Source organism: Eutrema salsugineum, unplaced genomic scaffold (genome assembly GCF_000478725.1).
Source record: "Eutrema salsugineum unplaced genomic scaffold, Eutsalg1_0 scaffold_2, whole genome shotgun sequence".
Taxonomy (NCBI): domain Eukaryota; kingdom Viridiplantae; phylum Streptophyta; class Magnoliopsida; order Brassicales; family Brassicaceae; genus Eutrema; species Eutrema salsugineum.
Genome location: NW_006256829.1, coordinates 5,148,402 through 5,173,268, shown reverse-complemented (window position 1 = coordinate 5,173,268; position 24,867 = coordinate 5,148,402). Strand labels below are relative to the sequence as shown.

The following is a 24,867-nucleotide window of genomic DNA, read 5'->3' as shown; positions in this document are numbered from 1 at the left end:
ATGCTTAGGGAGTATCAAAGTGATCATGTTTTTTAATTAGCCACTAGATCCTCTCACCAAAACAACCTTCAGTGCTGGCTCGTATTTTAACCAACTGCTTTGATATTATAAGTTTTTGAGTATATACGAAGGAAGCACCAAATTGCCATGTGCATATATATGATGAGAACTATTATCTAATACATTAAAATGTAATGTAGATGCCAAAACTTGCATGCTTTGAATTGGTAATTTGTTTCTTGACTTTTCTTATTTTCCATTTTAATCCATACACCATACCATTAATAGTGTACCTAATAGTAATGGCTTGGTTCAACTTCCAACCAATGTTCATTGATAACACACTTTTTAGTAAATGTTTTATAGTATATTTTTTATGATTTTTTCCAAATTAAGTGTCATTTTAGATTTCTAATACAAATTTTTAGAAATTATTTCAGTTTTAATCCTAATTAGGTAGATAAAATTTAAAAATATATCAGCAGAAAAAATATAAAAAATAGCCTTTCGTCTTGCCACAAAAAAAAAAAGAAAAAAAAAAGCCTTTCGTTCCTTAGGGAACATGAAAATACTCCCGGCGATGTCTATTATCTATGTTCCATGAGTTGACCTAATTGATGTGTATAGCGAAACAATATGTACGTTATATGAAAGATTGCTTTTATATTAGTAATGCCTAAAAAGTTAGGGATAAATCATAAATATTTAAGAAACAGTCTTACGAATCGCATTTCTATGACAGAATTTATGACTTTGTCTGCCATTTGCATACACATGTATAACGAAATTAACAACATTTTTCCCTAGTATATTTAGCTTTAATTAATTCATTTCAACTATTAACTTTTTAAGTAATTACACTTTCTCTAATTCGTTAAATTAGCTGTCTTGCATTTTTCTTACGTACTCTGATAGTTTGATACCTACATCTAAATGGTTTTCATTTTTCACACGTTTAGTTTTTACATACCCAATACTAACATTATTCTATCATATATGTTCAGTCTAGATTAAATTAAGAAATGATATGGAAAATTGTATAGAACTATACTGTTTTGGTTAAACAAATTTTTTCTCAAAAAAAAAAAAATTCTATCACAAATTTTACATGAATATACAGTGTAAGTACACATTACATAAATGATTTGTGCGTGTAGTGTTTCTTGTCAAAATCAAAGAGAAAAGAAACCTACACTTAAAATTAATGGTGAAACTCAACAAATGTTGAAAGGGTGGGTGATAATCATGTGCCAATAATTGAATTAAAATGAATAATGAGACTTGTCACAAAAGAAACCACACTACGAGGTCTGATTTTATTTGAACGTAATCACTAACAATAATATTCGTATGCTATTTCAAATCAAAGTTGATTTTTGCTTCATGTGATCATGTTTCCCTTCTATTTTCTGTTGCACTTGCCTATCGTTTCCCACTACTTTTCTTTTTGTTTCCATTTCGTAGGTTTACCCTATATAAACACTTTTCATCTCTTAAATTCAGTGTAAATACGTAGCATAGATCAAACATTCGTACGGATAATGGATATATATATTGTTGTTATATATTTTTCTTGATTCTTGTTATATGTTGACAAAAAAAAATTGTTGTTATATTTCATTGGTCATGAACATATGTGGACTTTAAAGAATTTGATTGATTCTGATGAATGGGTTCAACTTACATGATGTCATAGTCATAGACGATACATGCATGGCGTGATTGATGTGTGATACATATGTACCGTTTTGGGAATTAAGGGTCAATGCAAAAAGTCAACTTGGAAAAGCACATTACCGAAACAAAACAAGGTCCATGTTCAACTTCTTAGTTCGACGTTCGTACTCTCTTTTTCACGCATTCTCAAGTTTCTAAAACACATCAAGATCTTTGGGAACGACAAATATCTTTCATATATAAAGGTTAAGTAATTTTGCATATGTCTGCGTTTTTATTTCAACGACAAAATGAAAATCGATTAAGTATACACCAACTCATAGAGGATTAATAATCTTATTTATTTGTATGGTATAGAAAATAGTTTTTTTTTAAGAAATGATAATTACAAGTTACGTTTATATCATTTTATCAATAGATGTATGTATGTATATATTTTTAATTTATATATACCATATAAAATAAAATGCATAAATATGAATAGTTTTGAATCTTTAACAAATAAAATGAGTAGTTTATTACTAACATGCGCCTCCATATGTTTTTACTTTTTACAGATGACACGAGAATTGTGATGTATGTTCCGTCAATTCACTATTCTGCTAATGATAATTAATATAAACTTTTTTTAATTAATATAAACTTTACCATCATATGTGGTAAGTTTTATTTTAATTTAAAATATGTCATTCGTTGACATAAACACATTAATTATGTCATTATATTCTTCAATCTTTTTAATATTTTCATGATTTTGTTATTTCGATTACAAAGGTTAAACTCGTCCGACCTTAATCTTTTCAGAAACAGAACCGATACGTCTTATTAGTTGCAGTAACTTATAAACTCGTATATTTCTGCATTCCAATCCAAATAACCGGTTAAATCACTATAAATCAAAGAAAGAACCTGAAACACGCTTAGTAACGACTAGGATGATGATTCTTGATTCGCAACTCTCACTAATTGCCCATGTGCAGCATATTCCTTGGTTACTTCCAAGACCACAGCTTAATTTCTTAAAAATGATAAAATAAATCAAATCATTATAATACAAAACAAATAAATAAGTTCACAAACCCCACCTTGTTCACAGCACATAGTTGAACAAAAGCACGTGATCCGCCCAAAAGGTGTTTAACTAGTACATCGCATGACATAAACTCTCAAATCAATGTATTAAACTCTAAATAAAACAAAAACCAAAAAGACATTATTCTACCTCATAATAGAAGCTTAAGTTCCTCAAATTAAAGTTCATTATTATGCCTTATATAATGATACATTATTCGAAATATAAAAAATATATATCTGGTCGTTTATAACTTACATGTGCACATTTTCAAATCTAAATATGATTTATGATTTAACGGAAACATTATTATAACTCACTAGGCTATGATATATGTAGTTCACTTTAAATGTATAAAAAAAGATATGTAATTCGAAAGAATCAGAATTATGATAACATGACTCTTTAAAATATTAGTATTCCATTTCCAGAATTAAATTATATTTTTGTGAAGCCCAAAAAAAAATTCTTTTGTAAGACCCACCAATCTAAGACCATGCAAACTTTCTTCCAGTGCACCAATCCACTTTATTCCTCCTATACAATTAACTGTAATTGTTTTTGGCCATTAGTTTCCTCTCTTATTTATTAGGTTTTTCTCTTTATATATCTACATTTAAAAAAAAAAAAAAATTTCTGCTGTCTGTCTCTGACAAACTCCACATGCATATGTAAAAGGGCACCAAAGACTTCTGAGACCCACCCACATTATGTTGTCCACATGGATGTGTAAGGAAACCTCTTTTTTTTTTCATTTCTTATTGCCTTTCTCTGTTCAATAATCAAAATTTATATTAGTGATTCTATCATCTAATTTGTGTTTATAGAAATGAATAAGAGTAGGATGTAAAAAAAAGTGTGGATATATTCACCATTGGTTACCAAAAAAAAGCCACAGATTCAAATAAATAAATGAAAAAATTCTCGGATTATCGTATAAACCCACAAAGATAAGGGATTATCCAATATCATTTGTCTTACTAAATTAAAAAGAAAAAAAAAAGAATTTAGTTTTGTCTGTGCTTTCATGTGCATCACTTTCATCAAGATGCATAAAAAATAGATACCTCATTATTCCCAAGCAGATTTTTTTCAGTGCTTCGTCATAAATTTTTATTTTAAAATTATTAAAATATTAAATAATTCAATTACATTCTCTTACATGTATAAATCTACGGATACACACGTATACATGTGTACACGCATGTGTATATACATTTCATAACGGATGTTTATATATGCTTCAAAAGCTTCTCCATATAATTGTAGGGAGAGCTCTTTGCCTTTTACAGACTCATTTCTCTGAAACATCACAAACAAAAAAAAACTTTTTTTTCTTCTCTTCTTTCTTCTTCAAGGAACCCTCCAAGAGAACAAACACAGAGAAACCTAATATCTTGTCTGGTCATAACTTCACAAGTAGCTTTACCTTTGTCTTAATGCTGGGTTATTCTTTGTCCTCTTGTCTCTTCTTCTTCTTCTTCTCCCTCTTCCTCCTCTGAGACACTAAACAAAGGTTTTCAAGAACTGATATGAGAGAATCCCAGAGTTCCATTGTTTTTTAGAGTCAAAACCTTCTGAGACCAGAGCTAATAAGAAGAAGAAGATGTCGGCGAAGCTTTTGTATAACTTGTCGGATGAGAATCCAAATCTGAATAAACAGTTTGGATGTATGAATGGGATCTTTCAGGTATTTTACCGGCAACATTATCCGGCGAGACGTGTTGCCGGCGCCGGAGATGAGCTCAAGTCTCTGCCTTCATGTAACATTTCTCTCCCTTCTCTGTCTTAAGGCTTTCCTTGCAATGTCATCATATCCATTAAAACCTGAAGAAAAAGTTTCAGAGAAAAGTTCTTCAACATAAGACGTTGTTTTTGTATTCTAGTTTCTGACTAAGATCCTAAATCTAAGATTCAGGACCACAAATGAAAGAAACCAAAGCTTTAGAACATGACTTGTCTATAGATGGTCATAGTGTCTAAGTTCGCTATACTTATCTATAGGTTTATATCTAACGCAAGTACGCAACTAAGTATTGGTTAAAAGCTAAATTTGAGTTGGGATTTTTTGGCAGGCAAAGCAAGTGACAGTGTTGGTGATACCAATATTTCAACGGACAGCAAGGAAACGGTAAGAATCTGTATCCAGCAGAGATATGATAATTTCCACGGAAGAAAATGGATCTAAAAAATGATTTTAACTGGAATTGCAGGAGAAGAGTAAGAAGAAGAAGAAGGCTGCAAAGGAGAAACAGAGGGGAGCCTCCTCTGAATCGTCCTCGAGGCTGTCATTTTCTTCTTCACCATGCTCCTCGAGCTTCTCATCTGCAGATATCAGCACCACGACATCTCAGTTCGAACAACCCGGCTTGATTCAAACGAATAATGGTGAGAATCCGGTAAGAGAACCAACCTACGGGTCGCCAAGGTTGGGCGGTTTAATGATGCCGAGTGATTTAAGAGAGCTTGTGAGAAGCTCCATTCATAAGGAGACAAGAACCAGAGATGAAGAAGAAAACTTGTCTCAGCAGCCTAAATCAGCCAGAGCTAATGTGTCTCTTCTCAAAGAATCATCACCATCTCGGAATTCTAATGAATGGAGCGAAGGACGCAGAGTAGTGAAGCTGAAAGACAGTCCTCGGTTCTCTTATGATGAGAGAGAGGCGAGAAAAACAGGCGCCAAGTTGAAAGAGACACCAAGGTTGTCGTTAGACAGTAGATCAAATTCATTTAGGAGCGCAAGATCTAGCTGTTCACCAGAGCCGCAAGAGTTTGTAACGGGTCACAGAAGAACAACATCGAGTGTCGTTGCCAAACTAATGGGTCTTGAAGTCATTCCAGACGAGTCTGTGAACGATCAGAACAGAGGGAACCAGAACCGCTTCTGTGACTCCCCAAGGCCAACCTCTCGAGCGGAAGCAGATCTACAAAGATCAAGAAATTCTGATTCAGTCAAGAAGATGATGCCTGCTAAGTTTCCAATGAAAGCAGCCCCATGGTCTCAAGTGGATGGTGCCAAGACCCAAGGTATAGCAGCTGACGCTGCTACTACACTGACAGTTTATGGTGAGATACAGAAGCGGCTTTCGCAGCTTGAATTCAAGAAGTCTGAGAAAGATCTCAGAGCTCTAAAGCAAATACTTGAAGCAATGGAGAAGACGCAACAGTTGATAAGCAAAGATGATGACAACAACAGTCTGAGTTCAACCAACTTTATGCAGAGAGCTGATCAGCCCATTCCATCTGCAACAACAAGCCCGTCGTCCAAGAATTTAAGATCTTCCTCCATCGTGGTTATGAAAGCAGCGGAGGCTGCAGTCTTCAAAGAGACAGGAAATTGTGGTTCCACCTCTTTCTCGCCACGGAGTGTTGCTTTACCAAATGTCAAGGTCGCAAACCTGAGGCAAACCCAGAAAGTCACTCAGAGGAAGCAGAGCGGCATGGATGTGACACCGAGGCCGGGCTTTTACAAGGGCCAGACAGATTCTGCAACGAAAAACACTACTACTAGACCTTTACAATCGAAAAGCGACATGATGAGGTCAGGAAAGAGCCAGAAGCCTAGTGTGAGCCCAAGAACACAGCCAAAGAAGCTCGCGTTCGAGAAGCAGTCTCGACCAACGTCTCCAAAACCAGAGCCAAACAAGATCCAGAGACAACAACTCAGTAGGCAACAGACAGAGTCAGCTTCCCCAAGAAGAAAACCAGGGATAAAATCTCGCGTTCAGCAGCAATCCGAAGACCATTTCAGTGACGAAACCAGTGACTTGAGAAGTCTAAGATCTGACAGCAACATAAGTTTGACCTCTAACCTTGACATCGAAGGTACAAGTAGATATAAATATGAGAGGAATAACGACATCACCGAGCAGCACACCCCAAAACAAAGGGTACAAGCTTTTCTTCTATCTCAAATTCACGACACAAGTTGTTCACTACTACATGTCTCACTGAATCTCATCTGTTTATCAATGCAGAGTCCAGAGTTGGGAATGAGGTCGTTGCCAAAACCTCTCAAAATTACAGTGGAGCAGCCCAGCCCGGTTTCAGTTCTTGATGTAGCCTTCGACGAAGATGAGTCACCATCCCCTGTGAGGAAGATATCCATTGTCTTCAAAGGTGAGTCACTGAGAAATTTTTAAATGCAATTTTTCTCCGAGATATGATCATTGGTATTGAACTCGTTACATTTATCGAAACTACATATATCCAAAACAGATTGCCAGTTTTGATTGGTTAAAGTTCTCACCTTTACTATTTCTCTTGCCACAGAGGACGATAATCTAGGTTCTGAAGAGTCCCAGTGGATGAACAAGCAGCGCAACATATGTAGATCGATTGTGTGGCCTGAGAATAACGCGAGTAAGCAGCCTGATGCCGAACCTATTATGGGTTTCATGGATGAAGGTGTTGAATTCAAAAATGGTGACGACAAGTACATCTCAGAGATACTGCTGGCATCAGGGCTTCTAAGAGATATCGACTACAGCATGATAAGCATTCAGCTGCACCAAGCACACCTACCAATCAACCCGAGCCTTTTCTTTGTCCTAGAACAGAACAAGACAAGCAATCTGAGTCTACAGGACGACAAACACAAAGCCAGAGGATTTGGACAACAACAGACAGCGAACCTGATAGACAGAAGCAGGAGGAAGCTCGTATTTGACACCATCAACGAGATCTTAGCTCGCAGATTCGCTGCAGAAGGATGTACAAAGCAACCATCCATGATATCATCGATCAGGCCGCTGAGGACAACTGAAAAAAGTTCAAGAGGGAAAGAACTTCTGCAAACTCTGTGTTCAGAGATTGATCAATTACAAGATAAAGCAAAGTGTATCTTGGATGAAGACGATGAAGACCTCATTTGGGAGGACCTGCAAAGCCAAGGCATGAACTGGAAGGAGATTGAAGGAGAGACACCGGGGTTAGTGTTAGACATTGAGAGGCTAATCTTCAAGGACTTGATTAGTGAAGTTGTGACAAGCGAAGTTGCAGCTTTTCCAAAAATGCTCAGTGGGCAACCCGGGCAGCTTTTCCATAGCTAGTATGCATTATTAATCATCACTTAGAATTGTAAATGAAGGAATCAAAATCATCGATTTTACAGAGTAGAGAACATTTGGTTTCTTAGTTCTCTGAACCTTTTCTTGTGTTCTCTTCTTAGTTGTTTATGTAAAAACTCAACTCAGGATAAAGCTCATGATGTTGTATTAAGATGATTATTTCAGAAAACCTCAATTAATGTGAAGACCCGACACCACTTCTTTTCCAACAATTCCGAAATAAGTTTGATTTACTAACTTTGTAACGCCTACAGGAAAATCGATAGTCACTAGAAATGAGGATATTTTATCTCCATTTGAAAAAGAATGTTTCACCAGCAAATGATGCTAAAGACCAAACATGATTCTCTTCCTCCAGCAGTTTGAGTCAGTAAAAAATCTCTTTTCCCTAACGAGTCACGTGTTCAATTGCAAACTATCACTAAACTCAAGATGCATAGATATTCCGTCTACAAATTCTAATTGACAAAATACCTATTTTACATCTGTGTCAATAGTTTCCCGCTTTTCTTCGCGTTCTACCTTCTTCTCGCTCTTGTTGTCTCCATCCTCTTCAAACCAACCCTTTTCCTCTAAGCTCGGCTTTACCTTCCAACACATAGAGGCCTTTCGAGTCCCAATCTTGAAACGAAGCAAAGCTCGTTGTGTTCTTGCACCATCTTTTTTCTCTCCATCCTCTGTTTCAGCTAAAATGGTCTTCTCGTTGATCACATTAGATGGAGCATCTGCCTCAAGGGGTCGAATATGATGGCTCTTGTTCATTTGTTTCTCAGGAACGTGGCTAATGCTAACTTCTTCATTCGGAAGCTCCGACAGGCAAAACACCCGTGGCACGTTCTTCTCTCCAACCCAAACAGGTGCCGCAAGAAATGGGTTGCCTTCCGGTTCCTCTGTTGGTTTCTGAACATCTATTTGATCCATAGATTTCTGAACTTTTAACCTATCAACGTCGACAGACTCCTGCATGTTCGCCAAAGACGGTCCATATTCTTTACTTCGCATATCTCCTTCTATTTTGTCAACATTAGTCTCCTCCAACCCGTTAGACACCTTGGTTTCGGGAAAAGCAGGAAGCCAAACTGGAATATGCTCATCTGGTGGCTCTACTCCAATCTCAGAGAAGCTAGGAGCTGGTCTTTTCCCTTTGTTGAAAGGGAAACGGGGAAGAGAATAAACGAACGGCGTTTCCTCCGCTTCACCTGTATAACGAATAATATCCTTGACCACACCAGAATCAGCAAGACAATGCTCAACATCAGGGGCACCGTCGAAACCCAATCCAGATCCCAAATCCTCCAGTGCTTGAACAATGTCCAGAGCATTACCTTCTACTCTACCAGCCATATTAGCATAGAACTGCGTAGTCTTCCCAATGCTTTGAATGTATTGGATCACTACGTCGGTTAGTGTTTCGAGCGCAGACTCTTGGAAAGAACTGAATCTCGCACCTTCGCGTGCCTGTGATTCCTGATAAGTGCTAATCTCGACTCCCTCGCATATCTGAGCCACGGCCATTCTAGCTAGGGCGTACGCAAAATCATTGCCACGAAAAAGATTTCTTTTCCCGTGTAATTCTCTCCGCTGACTTCCACCCTCCCCACCTCCATTGGTCATATTCAACCCTTATTACAACTTTGCACAGCGTAAAATGTAGAACCATTTCTTGAATCAACTCAAGATGCGCATTCCTTTGAGATCAGAAATATTGTTAATTCATTCCCACACGAGTTCTCCTCTCGGTACCTTAAAGCGCAAAAGAAGGGAACAAAATCAGAATCGACATCGAATTGAAATAAAAATTGAGTTATAAGAACCCGTTTGGCCAATACAGGTAACGAAAACTAAACTTGAATAAAGATCAATTCTTCCCCAAAAAAAACCACTACTCTCCCCAGCAAAACCCTAGAAAGTTCACGACATAAGAGCGCACCAATTAAAGAGAATTCGATAAACGGAATTGAAATGCTTACCGGAGAGTAAGCCTTCCCCATTGTCAAAACGCCGGTGCAGCAGAATCAACGAGGAAGAAGGGTCGGACGGAGTCGGAACCCAGGGGCGAAAAAACTAGAGAAGGAGCGAAATTGGAAGAAATTTAGGGCTTGCGGAGGAACCAAGACACCCAAATCGAAGTGGAAAGGCGCCAAATTCAAGGGCTGAGAGAGCGATTAAACCCAGCTTAAACCCCTCGATCCAGAGAGAGAGACAGATATTGAAAGTGTGAGTTTTTCGTCCTTACTTATAAGCGGAAGCAGATGATTAAAGGAAAGAGAGAATGATAACTTCACGACCGAGCAGATAGAGATCCCGTCACAAATCTCCATCCTCTGACACGTGTCTTTTTCCTTTTTTTAGTTAAAATACATTTTTTCGCTCCAGTGATACTAATTAGCAAGATCCATTCCATATATATATATATATATTTTTTTTTTTTTCTGTTTGAAAAACTCCGTAAATCTTACTCGTGTGATGAAGTCACATGCAATAATTTATCCATAAGAACAAACTGAATTCATATGATTATTTTTCTTTTGTTTAGATGTTAATTTATCGTTAAGTTTAGACGTTACGCTGAAAATAAATTATGAATAAACCTTCTAAAGTAATAGAATGGGAAAAAACAATTTTAAAAATTTTAAAGGACCAAAATTTCTGTTTTCTTATCAATCAACAAATTAAAATTGTCCTTAAATTAATTTATTAGCTAAATTGACAAAATGCTGAATACATATACTGGGAAGGCTTGGTTGGCTTGGCTATATGATAGTAAACATCGAACGGCCTTGAATTAAACACCAAACCCATATTGTAACTTGTAGTGTAAGTTGTGTAACAAGTTAGACCATGCCTATAGGCTACAGAGATAACCTTCTGTTTTTTTTTGTGTATCTTTCATTCTTCAGTCTCTTGACTGATCTAATCACACGTTAAAATGGACCAAAAAAGCAAGAGAACCAGCGGTTCCGAAAAGCTTTTTGCGATTGCGTTTCAGAGGCTTGCTTTGAAAACGACGACTTCCTTTGTGGCGGTAGGTGATTCGGCGTATGAGTTGATGGGATGAAGTAAAATTGTGGCTGCGAACGCGGCTGATGAGACAGTTCCAGCCGCTTATCAAAAAAGTTCCGTCTGGATTCCATAGTCGGCGTTTTGACACTTCCATCTTCATTATGCAGTCTGTCATTATAGAACCAAACAAAGATGAATTTTTGATTCAGATTATAAGAATTAGGGAAATGTTTTCTTGATGTGCAAGCATAAGGATTGAACACAGAGCAGATTTGTACATTGGGAATGTGAAAGAAGAGATACTGTTGTTGCTCCTGTCTGAACGACAACAAATGCTTGGATCGTCTTGTATAATTTCCTTAACATCTTCTACTTCTTCTTGTTCTTCATCTTGTTTAACGGATGCAACTGAAATTTTGTGTTCTTCTCCTTTGATGTCATCATCACACTCAGAGTCTTGTGATTCCATAACCGGGAGAAGGGAAACAACCGAGTTTGTTTCGGGTATTTGGCTAACCAATTCGTTCGATCTATGTGTTTCATCCAATTTTAACGCATCTGCTAACCAAATGATTTCATGTTCTCGATAGAGACTAACATTCTCCATGTATAGGTTAAAACTCGATGCGTCAGAGACTACACTCCAATCGATTGAGCCAACCGGTTTACGAAAGAGAGTCGAGGAAGGAATTCGGTTTGTGTTGTAACCAGTTTCTGTGTCCATGTCTTCGATATGATTCTGATATAAAAAAGACCAAATACAAAAATTGTCAGATTTAGAGCAGTAGAAAACTAGAGTGTTGTAATTGATTGCTGTATCTTATATATTTGCCATTGTGATGAAGATAACCTGGAAAATAAGAAGCTTAAGAAATAATCTAAAAAGTGTTTTGTGCTTTCGCTTGTGTGGTAAAAACAAAATAAGATTTATAGAAGGTTTTTTCTTTTTCTTGTTAGTTGCTGTTGTTGTTTGTTAACTATTAAAGTTGAAGGCATTAGTTTATGGCGTTTGTTAAATGCGCCGGAACGTTTAAGGACATATGTAAGCAATTAGTTTGTAGTTAACGAAGTTTAGTAATGAGGTTAATGTGTTTGTGTGTGTGTGTATGAAGATAAACTGATCAATAATTAATTTATCCTGTTCTGTTACTATTCCACTATTTTTAGCAAAAAGACGGTAAGCTCGAGAAAAATCATTAGTATTGGACCTATTGATGGAGAGTTTGAATAATTTAATCAACAAACGTCAAAAAAGGAAGAAGGTAAATCTAACAGAAATTCAATGCTACTTAAATTTATACATTTTATAATGAGAAAATTCCTCAAACTAATCTTTAAGGTTAATGAAATGACAAACATAGCCTAACATATTGAGGGGCTTACTAGACTAACCTTACAAAGTTGGTTTAAGTCCATTTTATCCAGATGTTGAATATTATTACGAAAATGCCATTATGATTTTTTTTTATAATTTTTTTTTCGAAAAAACTTTAATTTTGAAAAAAACTTTTCAAAAAATCGAAATTTTTTTTGACGAAAAAAAACATTTTTTTTAAACGAAAAAAGCAAAAAAAAAAAAAAATACAAAACTAAAAACTAAAAAAAAAGAAACCCTAATTCAGCCGTTTTTTTTTCTCTCATGGAGCTGCTCTTCTTCTTAATCTTTTCATTCCTCTCTTGCTCTCCTCTTTATCTTTTCTTTTGTTTTGTTAAATTTTGTTGTATGAATATGTATTATTTATGAACTTCAAAGCTTCAATGTTTCATATCGAGAAAAACACAACTAGTTCTACCGATTTTTTGTATCAAGAAGCCTCCAACGTTTCCAAGCTCGGAGATCTAGATCTTCCCATGGTTTCTACAATTCATTCTGCTATTATGTGAGTTTTTTTTTCATTTTTTCGAATTCTTTGATTTTTTTCTAGATCTGGGTTTTTGGATCTAATATCAACGATAAACTATGGAGATGTGGCGGTTGGCGGTGACTCTTAAGCAACATTCTCGCTGCGTCGCGCACAACCGCAGTGGATAGACGTTGTTTCGATGGAATGGTGATGTTGTGGAGGTTGTCGGCGGCATAAATTTTTTTTTTTCAGGTACGTTTGGTAGATATATTTGGAAATCGATTTTGTATCTTTTTGGTTGTAAAGTTCATAATGTGTGATGGTAGATTTATTTGAAAAACGGTATGTAGTTTGGTAGATTATTAGTTATTTGATGGTAGATATATTTAGAAAACGAAATGTGGTTTGGTAGATTTATTAGTTATTTGATGGTAAAATTATTTTAAAAAACGATGTCATTTGGTAGATTTATTAGTCATCTAATGATAGACTTATTTGTAAAACGATGTGATTTGGTAGATTTATTAGTCATTTAATGGTAACTTATTTGAAAAATGATATGTGTTTGGTAGATTTATTAGTTATTTATGGTAGATTTATCAGTCGTATATATTTGAATTTTATATATGAATAGCAATATTTGTTTATTTTTTTCTGACAGATTATGGGCTTTGCCATGGTGAACAAATCTTTGAAGGGATATCCAGCACCGATCCGACATGTTTTACTATGAATTGTAGATTTACATTTGATAGATTTGTTTTGTATATCTATATTTGAATTTGTAAAAATGATAATTAGATTTTGAATGATAATATTTTTGTTTTCAAATTATATTTGTCGTAAAACTTTGATCCAGACATTTCACATTTTTATCACATTTGCTAGTAATGTTATTATTCAATTTAATTTATTTCTTTACTTTCACTATGATGTATATCATAACTGAAATCATTTGACATTGTGATGTTGTAAAAGTTTATGTAAATAGAGTTAAATGTAACAAATATTCAAAAATAAAAATCAAAAGATCATAAGTTAAGAGATGGTTATTACAAATATGACATATATGTTCAAAGTTAATATGAAAAGCAAAGTTATCTTAGAGAAAAGATATATCATAGAAATAATATTCATGTTATAAATTTTTGATCATTTATTATGGGATCTATATCGTAAAGACCAATACTCATCTGTGATTGAATCACAGTTAACCGACATAATCTTAGCAAACTCATGCAAAGAAAACGTCAATGGTAACAAAACCAAGTCAAATATAACCATGGAACAAGTCTACCATATGTACGAAACCTGTTTAACATACAACATTCCAAAACAAGTATACCAAACCGCTGGTTTTTTCGTAGATAAGAGAATATATTTAGGACAAAAAAGTAATTTCAATCCAAAAAGTCAAATGTCTGCCAAACATTAACAACTAAGTCTACCTCAAGCATGAAAAATAACTCTACCATATAAACAAGTCTACCATAAGCATGTCATATGTCTACCAGATCAAGGTTATCTCTGTAAATACCAAACTTAATTAATCTACCACATTATTATTTCAAGAAGTCTACCATACGGTCGATAAGTCTACCAAATTACATAAACTCTACTAAACATACAAACAAATCTACCAACATCTTGTAAGTCTACTTCATGTCATTATTAATCTACCACAAATAAGAATGAAATTTATTTAAAATATAAGTCTACCATAAAACAAACATATCTACCACAAAACAAATAAATCTACCAACAGTTTTTAAGTTTACCTCATGTAACATATAATCTACCACTCACCGGAATGAATTTTAAGTGAAATAAGTCTACCACAAGTCAAACAAATCTACTACAATAGCGAAAACTCTACCAACTATATATAACTCTACCATTAAACAGATATATCTACCGCACGTATTGACAACTTTTTTCACATAAATCTACCGCTAAAGGAAATAAGTCTACCAACTCAGAAAATAAATCTACTTCATTATCAATAAATCTACCGAAAAAGTCAACTATGCAAGAAAGTCAACGCTTTTTTTAACAAGTCTACCAAAACTTTTGACAAGTCTGCCATTCATAACAACAAATCTACCGAAACATAATAAATCTACTTCTCATCGTCAAAACTCTACAAAAAAAAATCTACCAACAGTTAAAAACTCTACCAACTCTTGAATAAATCTACCATCGCCCTAATAACTCTACCAACAAAATTTCTGCGTTGACCAAATTTTCATAAGTCTACTGTCATTGCTTGGTAGAGTTATTAATTTTTGAGCGCATAAATCTGCCTACGTGACATTAAAAAAGTAATGGCATTTTCGTAATAAGGTTTTTTTCAACAAAGGTGAAAAGAGTGTTTTGGGTATGTTAGGTTAGTTTTGTAAAAAAAATAAAAATGCGTCGAATAAGTAATATAGATACTTTCTAAGGTTAGTGTAGTAATCCTCCCTTTTATAATTGATTCTTTTCTTTTCAAAAAAGTTTAATAATATTCGATTCAGATTATTAACCAACTTCTTTGGTCTCTTTTGACACAGTTAAATTTCGGATTTAGTTTCTGATTCATATTCGGTTCAGTTTTTACTTTAAAAAACTAGAAAAATAATTGTTTTTAATTAGTGTTATAATTCTTAATAAAAAATTAAATATATTTGATTCAGTTAAGGTTCTCTCAGATTTGATTAAATTCAGATAGTTATGGTTATTTTTATTTTTTGTCGCCACTAAATCATTTTATTGGTTTACAATTTACATGTTAATATTTATTTTTCTGTCGAAAGGTTTTTTACATATAGTATAAATAGAAGCAAAATAAAGAAAACAAAAAGTAAGATAGGCCTTACGAGGGCCCATCTTTGAGATTCAAAGACTTTGGGCCCAAAATTGATCTGATCTCAGTCGTCGAACCGCAAATTGCCCCTGGTTTGAGTACACTCGGTTCGAATCAGCCCGGACAGAGCTAAAGGAGGTTAGTTTCGTAATAATTTCCTTAAACCCTGCTCAGTGATTTTAGTTTCACAATACTCTTCTCCTCGAGTCAGAACCCTAATTTATCTCCGTGTTCTTCTTCTTATTCTGGTTGCTCTGTAACAAGCGATTGGAGAAGTTAGAGGCGAAAATGGATGTTGAAGGAGAAGATGCAGCTAAGGTAATCCACGTGAAGTTCGTGACGAAGCTTGACTCTCCGTTCGAAGCTCCTGTCAGACCCGTCGTTATCCCTTCCAATGTCACTCGTCTCGGTCTATCAACCATTGTCAACTCTCTTCTCACTCTCGGTAGACTTTTCTCTCCCTCTCTATCTTGTACCTTGATGATTTTTTTAGGGGGTTCAGTTTCGATTGCTGCTGCTTTTTGGTCTTATGTTATAAATTTGTGAAATCCAAAATGTATTTATGGGATGCTGGTCTCATTCTCATGCGAGAGTGTGTTAGGTCTGTTTCAGGCATTTGCTTTTACTTATGGATTCGAGCGTACTTGAGAACATCTATAAGTGATTACCTGAATTTATGTAATTTGCATTCTGAGGTTCATTTTTTAAGGTATATAAGTGATATCTTTGGATGAACAGAGAACACTGAGCCGTTTGATTTTCTGATCGATGGGGAGCTTATTCGAATGTCACTCGGAGAGTTTCTTCTGGCAAAGGGAATATCGGCGGTAATGTCTTCAATACTAATCATCCACTAAACACATAAACTTTTTCATATCGTGAGGCACAGCAAATTTATCTTGGAAACATATAGTTAACTTTGATTGTTGGTTGCTGCAGGAACGAACTCTTGAAATCGAATACATAAGGGCTGTGACTCCACGAAAGGAGGAAAATCCCTCATTGCATGATGACTGGGTCAGTGCGGTTGATGGTTCTTCTCCCAGGTAATGTTGTTTATCTCCACTTCATTACTTGATAAGGTAGAATGGCGTTATAAGTTGACGTCTTTTCCGATTTTTTCTTTTTATTTTACACCAGTAATTTGATTTAAAAAAACGTATTCAATCATTTGCGTTACCACCTTTTGGTTGATGCCATATGGAAAATCATAGAACTGTTTAACGGGTTAATGTACTCGATTGCCTTATCATTGTTGTTGGGATTATTCTTCACCTCTTCGTTCTGTGGGTTTTGCTTTAAGTTAAACAAATTTGGGTCAGCCAGTGACTGTTATGATGTTAAAGGATTAATATAATAATTTGTTCTTGTTTGTAATCGTTGTGTAAGTGGTTGTCCTAAACTCAGTTGTTGTCATTTGCAGGTTCATTTTGACGGGCTGTTGTGATGGCTTAGGAAGGTAATCAATTGACTCATTTATTATATCTTGTATGCTTCTGTTTATTGTATTGCTGTCAACATTTGCAAGAATCTGAGCTTTTTTTTTTGTTTTTCTTCTGATAAGGTTATGGAGCTCTAGTGGATCGTGTACACACGTTTTAGAAGGCCACTCTGGGGCAATCTCCTCTGTTGCTTTTGTTAACTCCAATGGTATGAGCATAGCATGAGAAATCTTTACTATGCCTGTTTGTTACTAGCAAATGATATTATCAAGAAGGATTTTGCCTTTCGCTCATAGGTCACTTCCTTACCTTATCTAGTTTATTTTTGTTGGGTTGATTCGTGGATCTAGGTGCAGAAACTGTTACTGTAGCCACTGCTTCGAAAGATCGGACATTGAGATTGTTTAAGGTAAACATGGATAATATATAACCAACGGTTTTAATTTTCCGGTCAACTAAAGTCATCTCTTTCTTTATAAAGGTTGATACAGCTGAATCTGTTGACTCTACTACAAGAGTTAGGGCTTACAAGATATTGCGTGGGCACAAGGCGTCAGTGCAAAGCGTTGTAGCTCAGAAATCCGGGGACATGGTTTGCTATTACCCCTTGCGCTTACTTTGTGTATTGCAAGTGAAACTACTTTGTATTTCATCGTGCTCATCTGCTGTTTTATATAATATAGGTCTGCTCGAGTTCATGGGATTCAACAATCAGTTTATGGCACACAAATGATTCTGCATCAGAAGGCGAGTCATTTGCAGTGAAGAAAAGAAAAGGGAATAATCAGGCCGAGGAATTCCAATCAGAGGTACCCGCAATTAAGCCTGGATGATATGGAAACTCATTTAAAAATGCACAATCTGCTCTTCAAATTAAGAGGAAGAGAGGGATGTACTCAGCTGAAGTATCTGATAACAGTTACGACATTGAATTTCTTACAGGGAGAGGCGGAGACTACATTTGTTGGCCACACACAGTGTGTCTCATCAGTTGTTTGGCCAGAGCATGATGTAATTTATTCCGCTTCATGGGACCATTCCGTAAGGAGATGGGATGTTCCGACAGGGAAAGATTCTTTGAACTTGGTAGGCCTTCTCACTCTCCTGTTCTATCTCATAAAATTCAGGCGCACAACCCTCCCTGTCGTTGCTGAAAAATCAGCTGTTGTGTCCGTCGAATTATAGCCGGTTTGTTTCTGTCAAATTGTAGTTCTGTGGAAAAGCTCTCAACACGTTAGATGTTGGCGGTGAAGGTTCTGCACTTGTAGCTGCTGGTGGCTCAGATCCAATCCTTAGAGTATGGGATCCTCGTAAGCCAGGTGAGAAATCTATATATGAACACACGCCGGATCAAAATATCTAAGCAGAGACCGGGTTTTTATTACATGGTTGATAAACTCTCTTCAATTACTCTGTAGGAACATCTGCTCCTGTGTTTCAGTTCTCTTCCCATTCATCATGGATTTCCGCCTGTAAATGGCACAAAAGCTCTTGGTTTCACTTGCTCTCCGCTTCCTATGACGGCAAAATCATGCTCTGGGATCTCAGAACCGCTGTAATTACTCACACACACACACACTCACTCTTTTCCTTTATTACTCGCCGGTTTATCCGCTTTGACACTAATTTCATTCCTCCATGTGCAGTGGCCTTTGTCAATTATCGACACACACAAGGATAAGGTAGAGTAACACACAATCTTATCTTCTATCTTCGACTCTTCTTTTTCGTTCTTTTCTACGTTACTGAAACGGTGTTAATAAAACTCGGTTTTAAAGGTTTTATCTGCTGACTGGTGGAAAGGAGAGAGCGTAGTCAGCGGAGGAGCAGACTCTAACCTTCGAATTTCTTCCGGAATCTCAATTTGTTAAAAGGTCTGAAAATCCGAAAATCTTTCAACCATTTCTTTTCTTATATGAAATGTGGAACGAAACTATACTCGGTTTCTTCAAAGGTCTGAAATCTGAACTCTTTCGACCATTTTTTTTCTTAGATGAAATGTGGAACTCAGAAACGCCAAGATCATTAACGATTCTCGATCCTGGAATGAGAGACTGTTGTAAGTTCTGCTCGAGAAAGATTACTGCTTTTAAGGTTTCGTATGTTATTCATATTTCGAAATTTTTGAATCTTAATTTTATTTTTATTGTTTAATACCGATAGTTAAAGAAAGTTGTATTTGCTTATTTTGTCTGCCAGATTGAATACCATTTTTGTTATGCTACGTTTGGTAAGGGGAAATAAATTGCATCAACAATTAAAAAAAGATTTGCTTTTAGCTTTTCTTAGTAAAAGATGCAAAATAGTTTGGAAATAACATTTTTAGAACCTGCAGAGAGAAGAAAAAAATAAAGAAAAAAATCACGCGTTCATTAAAGCGCGTGGGATAAATTATCTCAGAACCAATTTCCACCCACTTTAATCAAGCTAAACGATTCGTAGTTATCTAGGTCAACTTTCTCTTTTAAATCCACATCGTACGATCCTCAACTCACCATCATCTTGGCCGTTGAATATACAAAGTGCATCCAATATCTAATACACGTTGTGCACGCTATTGCTACCCTTTTTACTGAGCCAAACTCCGAACCTGAGGTTCGTTTCCTTGTCACGCATTTATTATAACTTTTTATTTATCATTTTTATTTCTGGAAATCAGTTTTCTCTCTCTTTATTTCTTTCACACTGTATTTTTTTCTTGCTGTAGTATCGAAACTCTGTCTTCGGCCTCTTGTCCGAAAATTTTACATCTTGGAAGAATCAGAAATTTCTCAGTCTACTGTTCATAGAAAGAGAGGAAAAATAGTCTCAGAACAGTGTGTTTTTCTTTGGGCGAATTCTGCAGCGTCAAGCCTAGGGGAGAAGAAGAGAAGCTTGAAAAGAGGAGGGAAAGAAATAAATAAGAATTCTTTTGTATTGGTGGCAAATTGAGCCGTGTTGAGGTTTGCGGTTCCAGTGAAGAAGAACCCTAGACGATTCTCAGCTTCAATCACGATTTTTCCTTCTGGTAATTCTAAGTTTCTCATGAATAATCTGTCAAATTAACTTTAGTTTGATTGATTCTGGTTCATCGTTCTAGCTCTAGGTCCTGAAAATCTGATGTTTCTTTGCTTTAAATTTAGTAGTTGTGTTAGTGTTTTAAGTTATTTTTTTATTCAGGATTCTTCCCCCAATTTACTGCCTTTGATTGTCATTTTTTGAGTAGATTAGTCTATTAAGTTTTGCATTCCTTTACTGAGATGACACCTCTTGAATACTGTTTCTGTTACAGATTTTGATGGATCTATCGTCTTCGGAGAGGGATCAGCTGTTGATGGGGTTAGAAGTTTAATGCCCGTGAACGGAATTGAACAAAGGATTCTGCAATTTATCGGAATTTCAAGATTTATTCTTTAGCTGATATTTGATAACTACAGAGCGTGGAGCAACGTTGAGTTCCAAATCTAAAGACAAAAGGTAAGTACCTATTTTTATGGTTTTTGCTTTTGGATTGATGATTTGGTACGTTCTGTAAGTTAATTGTTGAATTTAACCGATGCAGTACCAAGCCACGGAGCTGCTCTAGAAATCTGTGTGTGAATTGTCCAGCAAATCAAAATGTTTCCTTGCTTGATCAACAGTATTTGCACGGGATGCAAAACCAACCAGGGTTGTTATGTGAAAGCTTAGGCTATAACTAACTATACACTACAAGCCCAGGTGGTTCGTCTGTTTTCAAGTTTCCATCAAGATAACTGAAGCTTCTAGTGGTTATTTATGTTTCCAAACAAAGCCTCAAGAGAACTTCCCTGTCCACCAGCAAATATTTGCACAACATAGCCCTATGCAGCAGTCTGGTTACGATGAGATGCAGTTGTTGCAGCAGCAGGTGATGCTCAAGCAACTACATGCTCTTCAAATGCAGCAGCAGAACTTTTTAAACCCTTATTCATCAACAGTTCAGAAGCAAGCTAATAATAGCGGGCTGCAGTTTCCACCTCTTCTTGATGAAATGCCTCTAAATGATTCTTCACAAGGATATCTAAACTGGGCGCAAGGGAATGCATTCCCAGGTCAACAAGGAACGCTCGATAAAACCATGTTTTCGGTGGGTCTTGGTTCTCAGCAGCCTGATCTCTCTCTGTACGGTACTCCGGTTGCTAACACAAGAGGTAATATAGGTCAAAAGCCTCCCATCCAAGTCATGTATCAGGATCCCGGCAGTCTAGCAGCTAGGCTTCCTAGTGGTCAATCACAGAAATCTTTGATGCAATCATCAGATTTTAGTTACCCCTTCTTTAAAAGTCAGTATGATTTATCTCCACCGCAAGCATCTTTACATAATGGAGCATTTATGTCAAATCTTGGAGTTCGAGGTATGTCCGAGGCAGGTTCTTTCCAAGGTCTGAGTAATGGAATTCACTCCGGAAATCTCCTTTCTCAACAATTTGACACTTCATCAAAAAATTCTAGTAGGAGGCAGGAGGAACAAGCAAGTTGGTCTTCGTTTCAGCAGAAGGGTACAAAGCAATCTCAGGGTTTGGTTCCTCTTGACCCACTAGAAGAGAAGATTTTGTTCAACATGGAAGATAGTAGTATTTCTGAGATTGCTTCTGGAGTGTTCGGTGACAAATTTGACAGTGTGAATATCTCCAGCCCTTTCCCTTCTATGCAGAGTGGGAGCTGGAGCGCTCTAATGCAAACTGCTGTTGCAGAAGCTTCAAGCAGCGATACTGGTCTTCAGGAGGAGTTTAGCGGCTTAACATATCAGAATATGGAACTACCTGCGGATATTAACGACATATCTAATTTCCTGGACAGTGATAAGCAACAGGCTGGTGGTGTGAATAACAATACCTTGCATGGCTCTGCGTCGTTAAACTCTAGCTTCCCTGGGTTTCAGGTGCCTTCAGATCAGCTGGGATCAGGTGTCTTTCAAGATGATAGTACTCTTGATTCTACTCAGAGGTCCTCGAACGTGACTGGTCATTGGATGGATTTTAATCCTCAACCGAAGATATCTTTTGAAAATGTATCTACGGGTAATATGTATCTGCAGTCCTCCGGGATGCTTGATCAGCTGCAATCTCAGACAGGCAATCATCGCTCCATTACAGCTGATTCATCTGCAAGTCAGTTAGCCGGCATGTCTTCAACTGACCAAGGTGGAAAATGGTTGAATGTGCCCCGTCAGCTCGGAAAACCAGGGATTTTCCCGCAGCATATACAACAGAATGATCTTGCTACAGTGTCTGTGTCCCAAATGCAGATGATCAATCCATTTGTAGCTTCTCAACCTGACAACGCAACATTTCCAGGAGTTAATTTGGATGCTGGCCTTGGAGGTCACACCTTTAGTCAGACTAGATCACCCCAACAAGGTACCAATCAGCAGTTTAATGTGTGGATGGACTTACCAACTCGCCAACATCCTTTGGATCAAGAATCACTCAAGGTTCCCTTGAGTTCAACATCACCCGTGGAGATATCAGGAAGTGATGTCACAACCTCGCAAAAGGCGCAACGTATGTCGCCCACAGCATATAATATGCCACAGAAGTTTGGTTTGCCTCAAGAACAAGGAGCTGCTGCGAAGAATATCTCTGATTTTACTGCCTCCAACAAAGATTCTAACAAATTGCAGGGGGAGAATAACATGGATTATGGTACATGTTTGAAGTCAATGTCACAGCTTGAGTCATGTGCGTCCGATGACCCAAAGATGGAACAAAATGTTTGTTCCAGTGGAAAGCAGCCCACCCTAGCTAGTGGCATGGTACGTTGCCAACTTAATCTCCCCGCTTCAGCTCCCGTGTGGTTCAAGCAGATGGGAGCCTATAGAAATGACCAGATGCAACCCGTACATGACTCTCAGGAGACTCGCGATCAGTTGCTTCAGCAATTTGAGCCTTTAAACACAATGAACAAACACGTGGAGATAATCGCAACAAAGAAACGAAAACTTATGAGAACAAAGCAGTTGAGTTGGCATGAAGAAGTCTCTAATGCATCCCAAAGGGACCACTCAATCAGGTTCATTCCATACTATTTAGATCTCTTGACTTTTCCCTTTTGTTTTCGCATTCGATTAACTTAAAAGATAAATTCTTTCTGCAGTGGGGCAGAACAAGAATGGGCCAGAGTAACTAACCTGTTAGTTGAGAAGGTATATTACCTCACAGAAACTGGTTATAGTATTGATATGTGATTTTATCTCCATATCCTGAATATTCTATTTGCTTTCTGTTGTAGGCCGAGTATGGTACTCAGACCTTTGAATTTGCACCGCCATTGCACCGTTCAAAGAGAAGACTTGTTCTAACCTCACAGCTTATGCAGCAGCTATTTGATCCTCCACCGTCATTCATATTTTCAGCTGCATCGTCAAGAAGCTATGACTTTTTGTTCTTCTTCATTGCTAGAGCAACTCTTGGTGATGCTTGCAGCCTAACCCACAAGGGAGAAACTGTGTTGCCGTCATCGTCATCTGAAGTTGAGAAGTGAGTGTTATACTGATATAATCGCGTTTCACTTTCTTTATACTAACTTTACCCACAGTTTTTAATTTCTTTACTGAGATCCTGTAAACTCTTTATCCCGGAATATCTTGACAGCATACCAGAAAAGACTGAGAATTGTGAGAGAAAGGATGTGCAACATTCTGAAGTTGCTAAGAAATTAATAGATAAAGCAGAGAAACTCAAGGAAAGCTTCGAAAGGTATGAAACTACTTTAGCAGCTGCTCTATCTTCTCATAACATTTCACTTTAATGTTACACATCTCTCTCAATGATAACAACACAATAGTTGTAAGAATATGTTACCTCATTACTGTTATAGAGACCTTTTCCAATTCCTTTGATGCAGACTGGAGAAAACGCCATCAGTGGCAGACATAAAATTCGACATCGCGGATTCGGAAAGATTCTCTGTTATCAACCGTTTCGCGAGGTTTCACAGCAAGGGCTCAGTCTCCGGAAACCCTTCACAATCCACTCTTCTAAAACCGATACCACAGAGATATGTTGCAATGGGACCCTTGCCTCGGTACCTACCAGAGGGAGTACAATGCCTTTCGTTATGATTCTGCGTTTCGAAACTAATCATTGCTATGCATATAACCAATCATCCCAGAGAAGAAAATACAGTATCTGATCTCTCTATTTTGCTAGTATTATTTGCCTCCCCGGCACGCAAGAAAATATCGAAAAACAACCATCCTCGGATTAGCGAATAACACAACAGCTTAGCTATGCTCCTGCTGCTGTTCTTTTCCAAGGGAAGTAAATATTGTTCTATTGTGACTGTGTGTGTGTGCGTGTGTGTTTTTTTTATCTGGGTTGAAAAGATCAAGAATCTGGGATAATGCAATAAGTATCAGGTCTCTGCGGGAAGAATAGGATGATCCTTTTAGTTACAGATATGTCTGTTTTTGTGTTAGTTTTAACTTTTAAGTTAGTTTGGAAGCTAGAATCTCATCAATACATATGGACAATGGCATTGCCCTTTAATATATCTTTATTTTTCAGAATCTCCATTCTCTCTCTTTTCTTCTTGCTCTTCTCTGTCACTTTCCTTTCAGGTTTAAAACTCTTATAAGCTCTTCGAAGTAACATTGAAGCCTGCAATAAAACAACTCTTAATAGAGGTATGTTCTTAGCTAAATGTTTTTGTGCTTCTTTTAATGAAATTAAGGACCAAAAATTTAAATCTAGAGGCATAGATGTGTTTACAGGATGTCTGTATACGTACACAGACACACACACGCATATACATGTACGCACATTTGCTTGTTACTCATTCAAATTCCATTATAGATGGAGTATTATATATGGACCAAAATAAAGGTAATGTTATGATAACAAGATGAGAAAATAAAATCTTTATGTGCAAATTTTTGTCGGATTCTTCCAAATTTGTGGGAGCTTATTGTCTG

General features: G+C 36.7%; 5 protein-coding genes and 1 long non-coding RNA gene across 7 annotated transcripts; 3 read left to right on the top strand and 3 right to left on the bottom strand.

Annotated features, from left to right (window-relative positions):
- Positions 1–4,321: 4,321 nt before the first annotated feature.
- On the top strand, positions 4,322–7,984 carry LOC18018165 (protein LONGIFOLIA 1). 2 transcript variants are annotated; one of them, XM_006400019.2, is made up of 5 exons: positions 4,322–4,512; positions 4,825–4,880; positions 4,963–6,639; positions 6,727–6,868; positions 7,022–7,984. In XM_006400019.2, exons 1-5 carry the CDS (start codon positions 4,356–4,358, stop codon positions 7,798–7,800), a joined length of 2,811 nt encoding a protein of 936 aa, XP_006400082.1. In that variant the 5' UTR covers positions 4,322–4,355; the 3' UTR covers positions 7,801–7,984. The 2 variants fall into 2 exon arrangements, with proteins under 2 accessions (XP_006400082.1, XP_024011465.1); XM_024155697.1 differs by having other exon boundaries at positions 4,963–6,868.
- LOC112086682 lies at positions 4,492–5,498 on the bottom strand. Its single transcript, XR_002899546.1, has 3 exons — positions 5,163–5,498; positions 4,853–5,074; positions 4,492–4,576 (listed from the first exon to the last, which is right to left on the bottom strand). It is a non-coding gene; the product is annotated as an uncharacterized LOC112086682 (long non-coding RNA).
- LOC18018164 (transcription initiation factor TFIID subunit 8) lies at positions 7,662–10,060 on the bottom strand. Its single transcript, XM_006400017.2, has 3 exons — positions 9,789–10,060; positions 8,293–9,561; positions 7,662–7,796 (listed from the first exon to the last, which is right to left on the bottom strand). Exon 2 carries the CDS (start codon positions 9,430–9,432, stop codon positions 8,293–8,295), a length of 1,140 nt encoding a protein of 379 aa, XP_006400080.1. The 5' UTR covers positions 9,433–9,561; positions 9,789–10,060; the 3' UTR covers positions 7,662–7,796.
- A 682-nt stretch (positions 10,061–10,742) lies between these two features.
- LOC18018163 lies at positions 10,743–11,545 on the bottom strand. The gene is made up of 2 exons (XM_006400016.2): positions 11,100–11,545; positions 10,743–10,989 (listed from the first exon to the last, which is right to left on the bottom strand). Exons 1-2 carry the CDS (start codon positions 11,543–11,545, stop codon positions 10,743–10,745), a joined length of 693 nt encoding a protein of 230 aa, XP_006400079.2.
- A 4,150-nt stretch (positions 11,546–15,695) lies between these two features.
- On the top strand, positions 15,696–19,134 carry LOC18018162 (ribosome biogenesis protein WDR12 homolog). The gene is made up of 14 exons (XM_006400015.2): positions 15,696–15,955; positions 16,249–16,337; positions 16,450–16,556; positions 16,934–16,969; positions 17,075–17,160; positions 17,303–17,361; positions 17,434–17,544; positions 17,636–17,761; positions 17,895–18,038; positions 18,163–18,271; positions 18,371–18,507; positions 18,599–18,634; positions 18,731–18,826; positions 18,946–19,134. Exons 1-13 carry the CDS (start codon positions 15,799–15,801, stop codon positions 18,821–18,823), a joined length of 1,290 nt encoding a protein of 429 aa, XP_006400078.1. The 5' UTR covers positions 15,696–15,798; the 3' UTR covers positions 18,824–18,826; positions 18,946–19,134.
- A 505-nt stretch (positions 19,135–19,639) lies between these two features.
- On the top strand, positions 19,640–24,481 carry LOC18018160. The gene is made up of 7 exons (XM_006400013.2): positions 19,640–19,959; positions 20,224–20,408; positions 20,494–22,964; positions 23,049–23,097; positions 23,184–23,431; positions 23,546–23,650; positions 23,799–24,481. Exons 3-7 carry the CDS (start codon positions 20,776–20,778, stop codon positions 24,013–24,015), a joined length of 2,808 nt encoding a protein of 935 aa, XP_006400076.1. The 5' UTR covers positions 19,640–19,959; positions 20,224–20,408; positions 20,494–20,775; the 3' UTR covers positions 24,016–24,481.
- Positions 24,482–24,867: the final 386 nt, after the last annotated feature.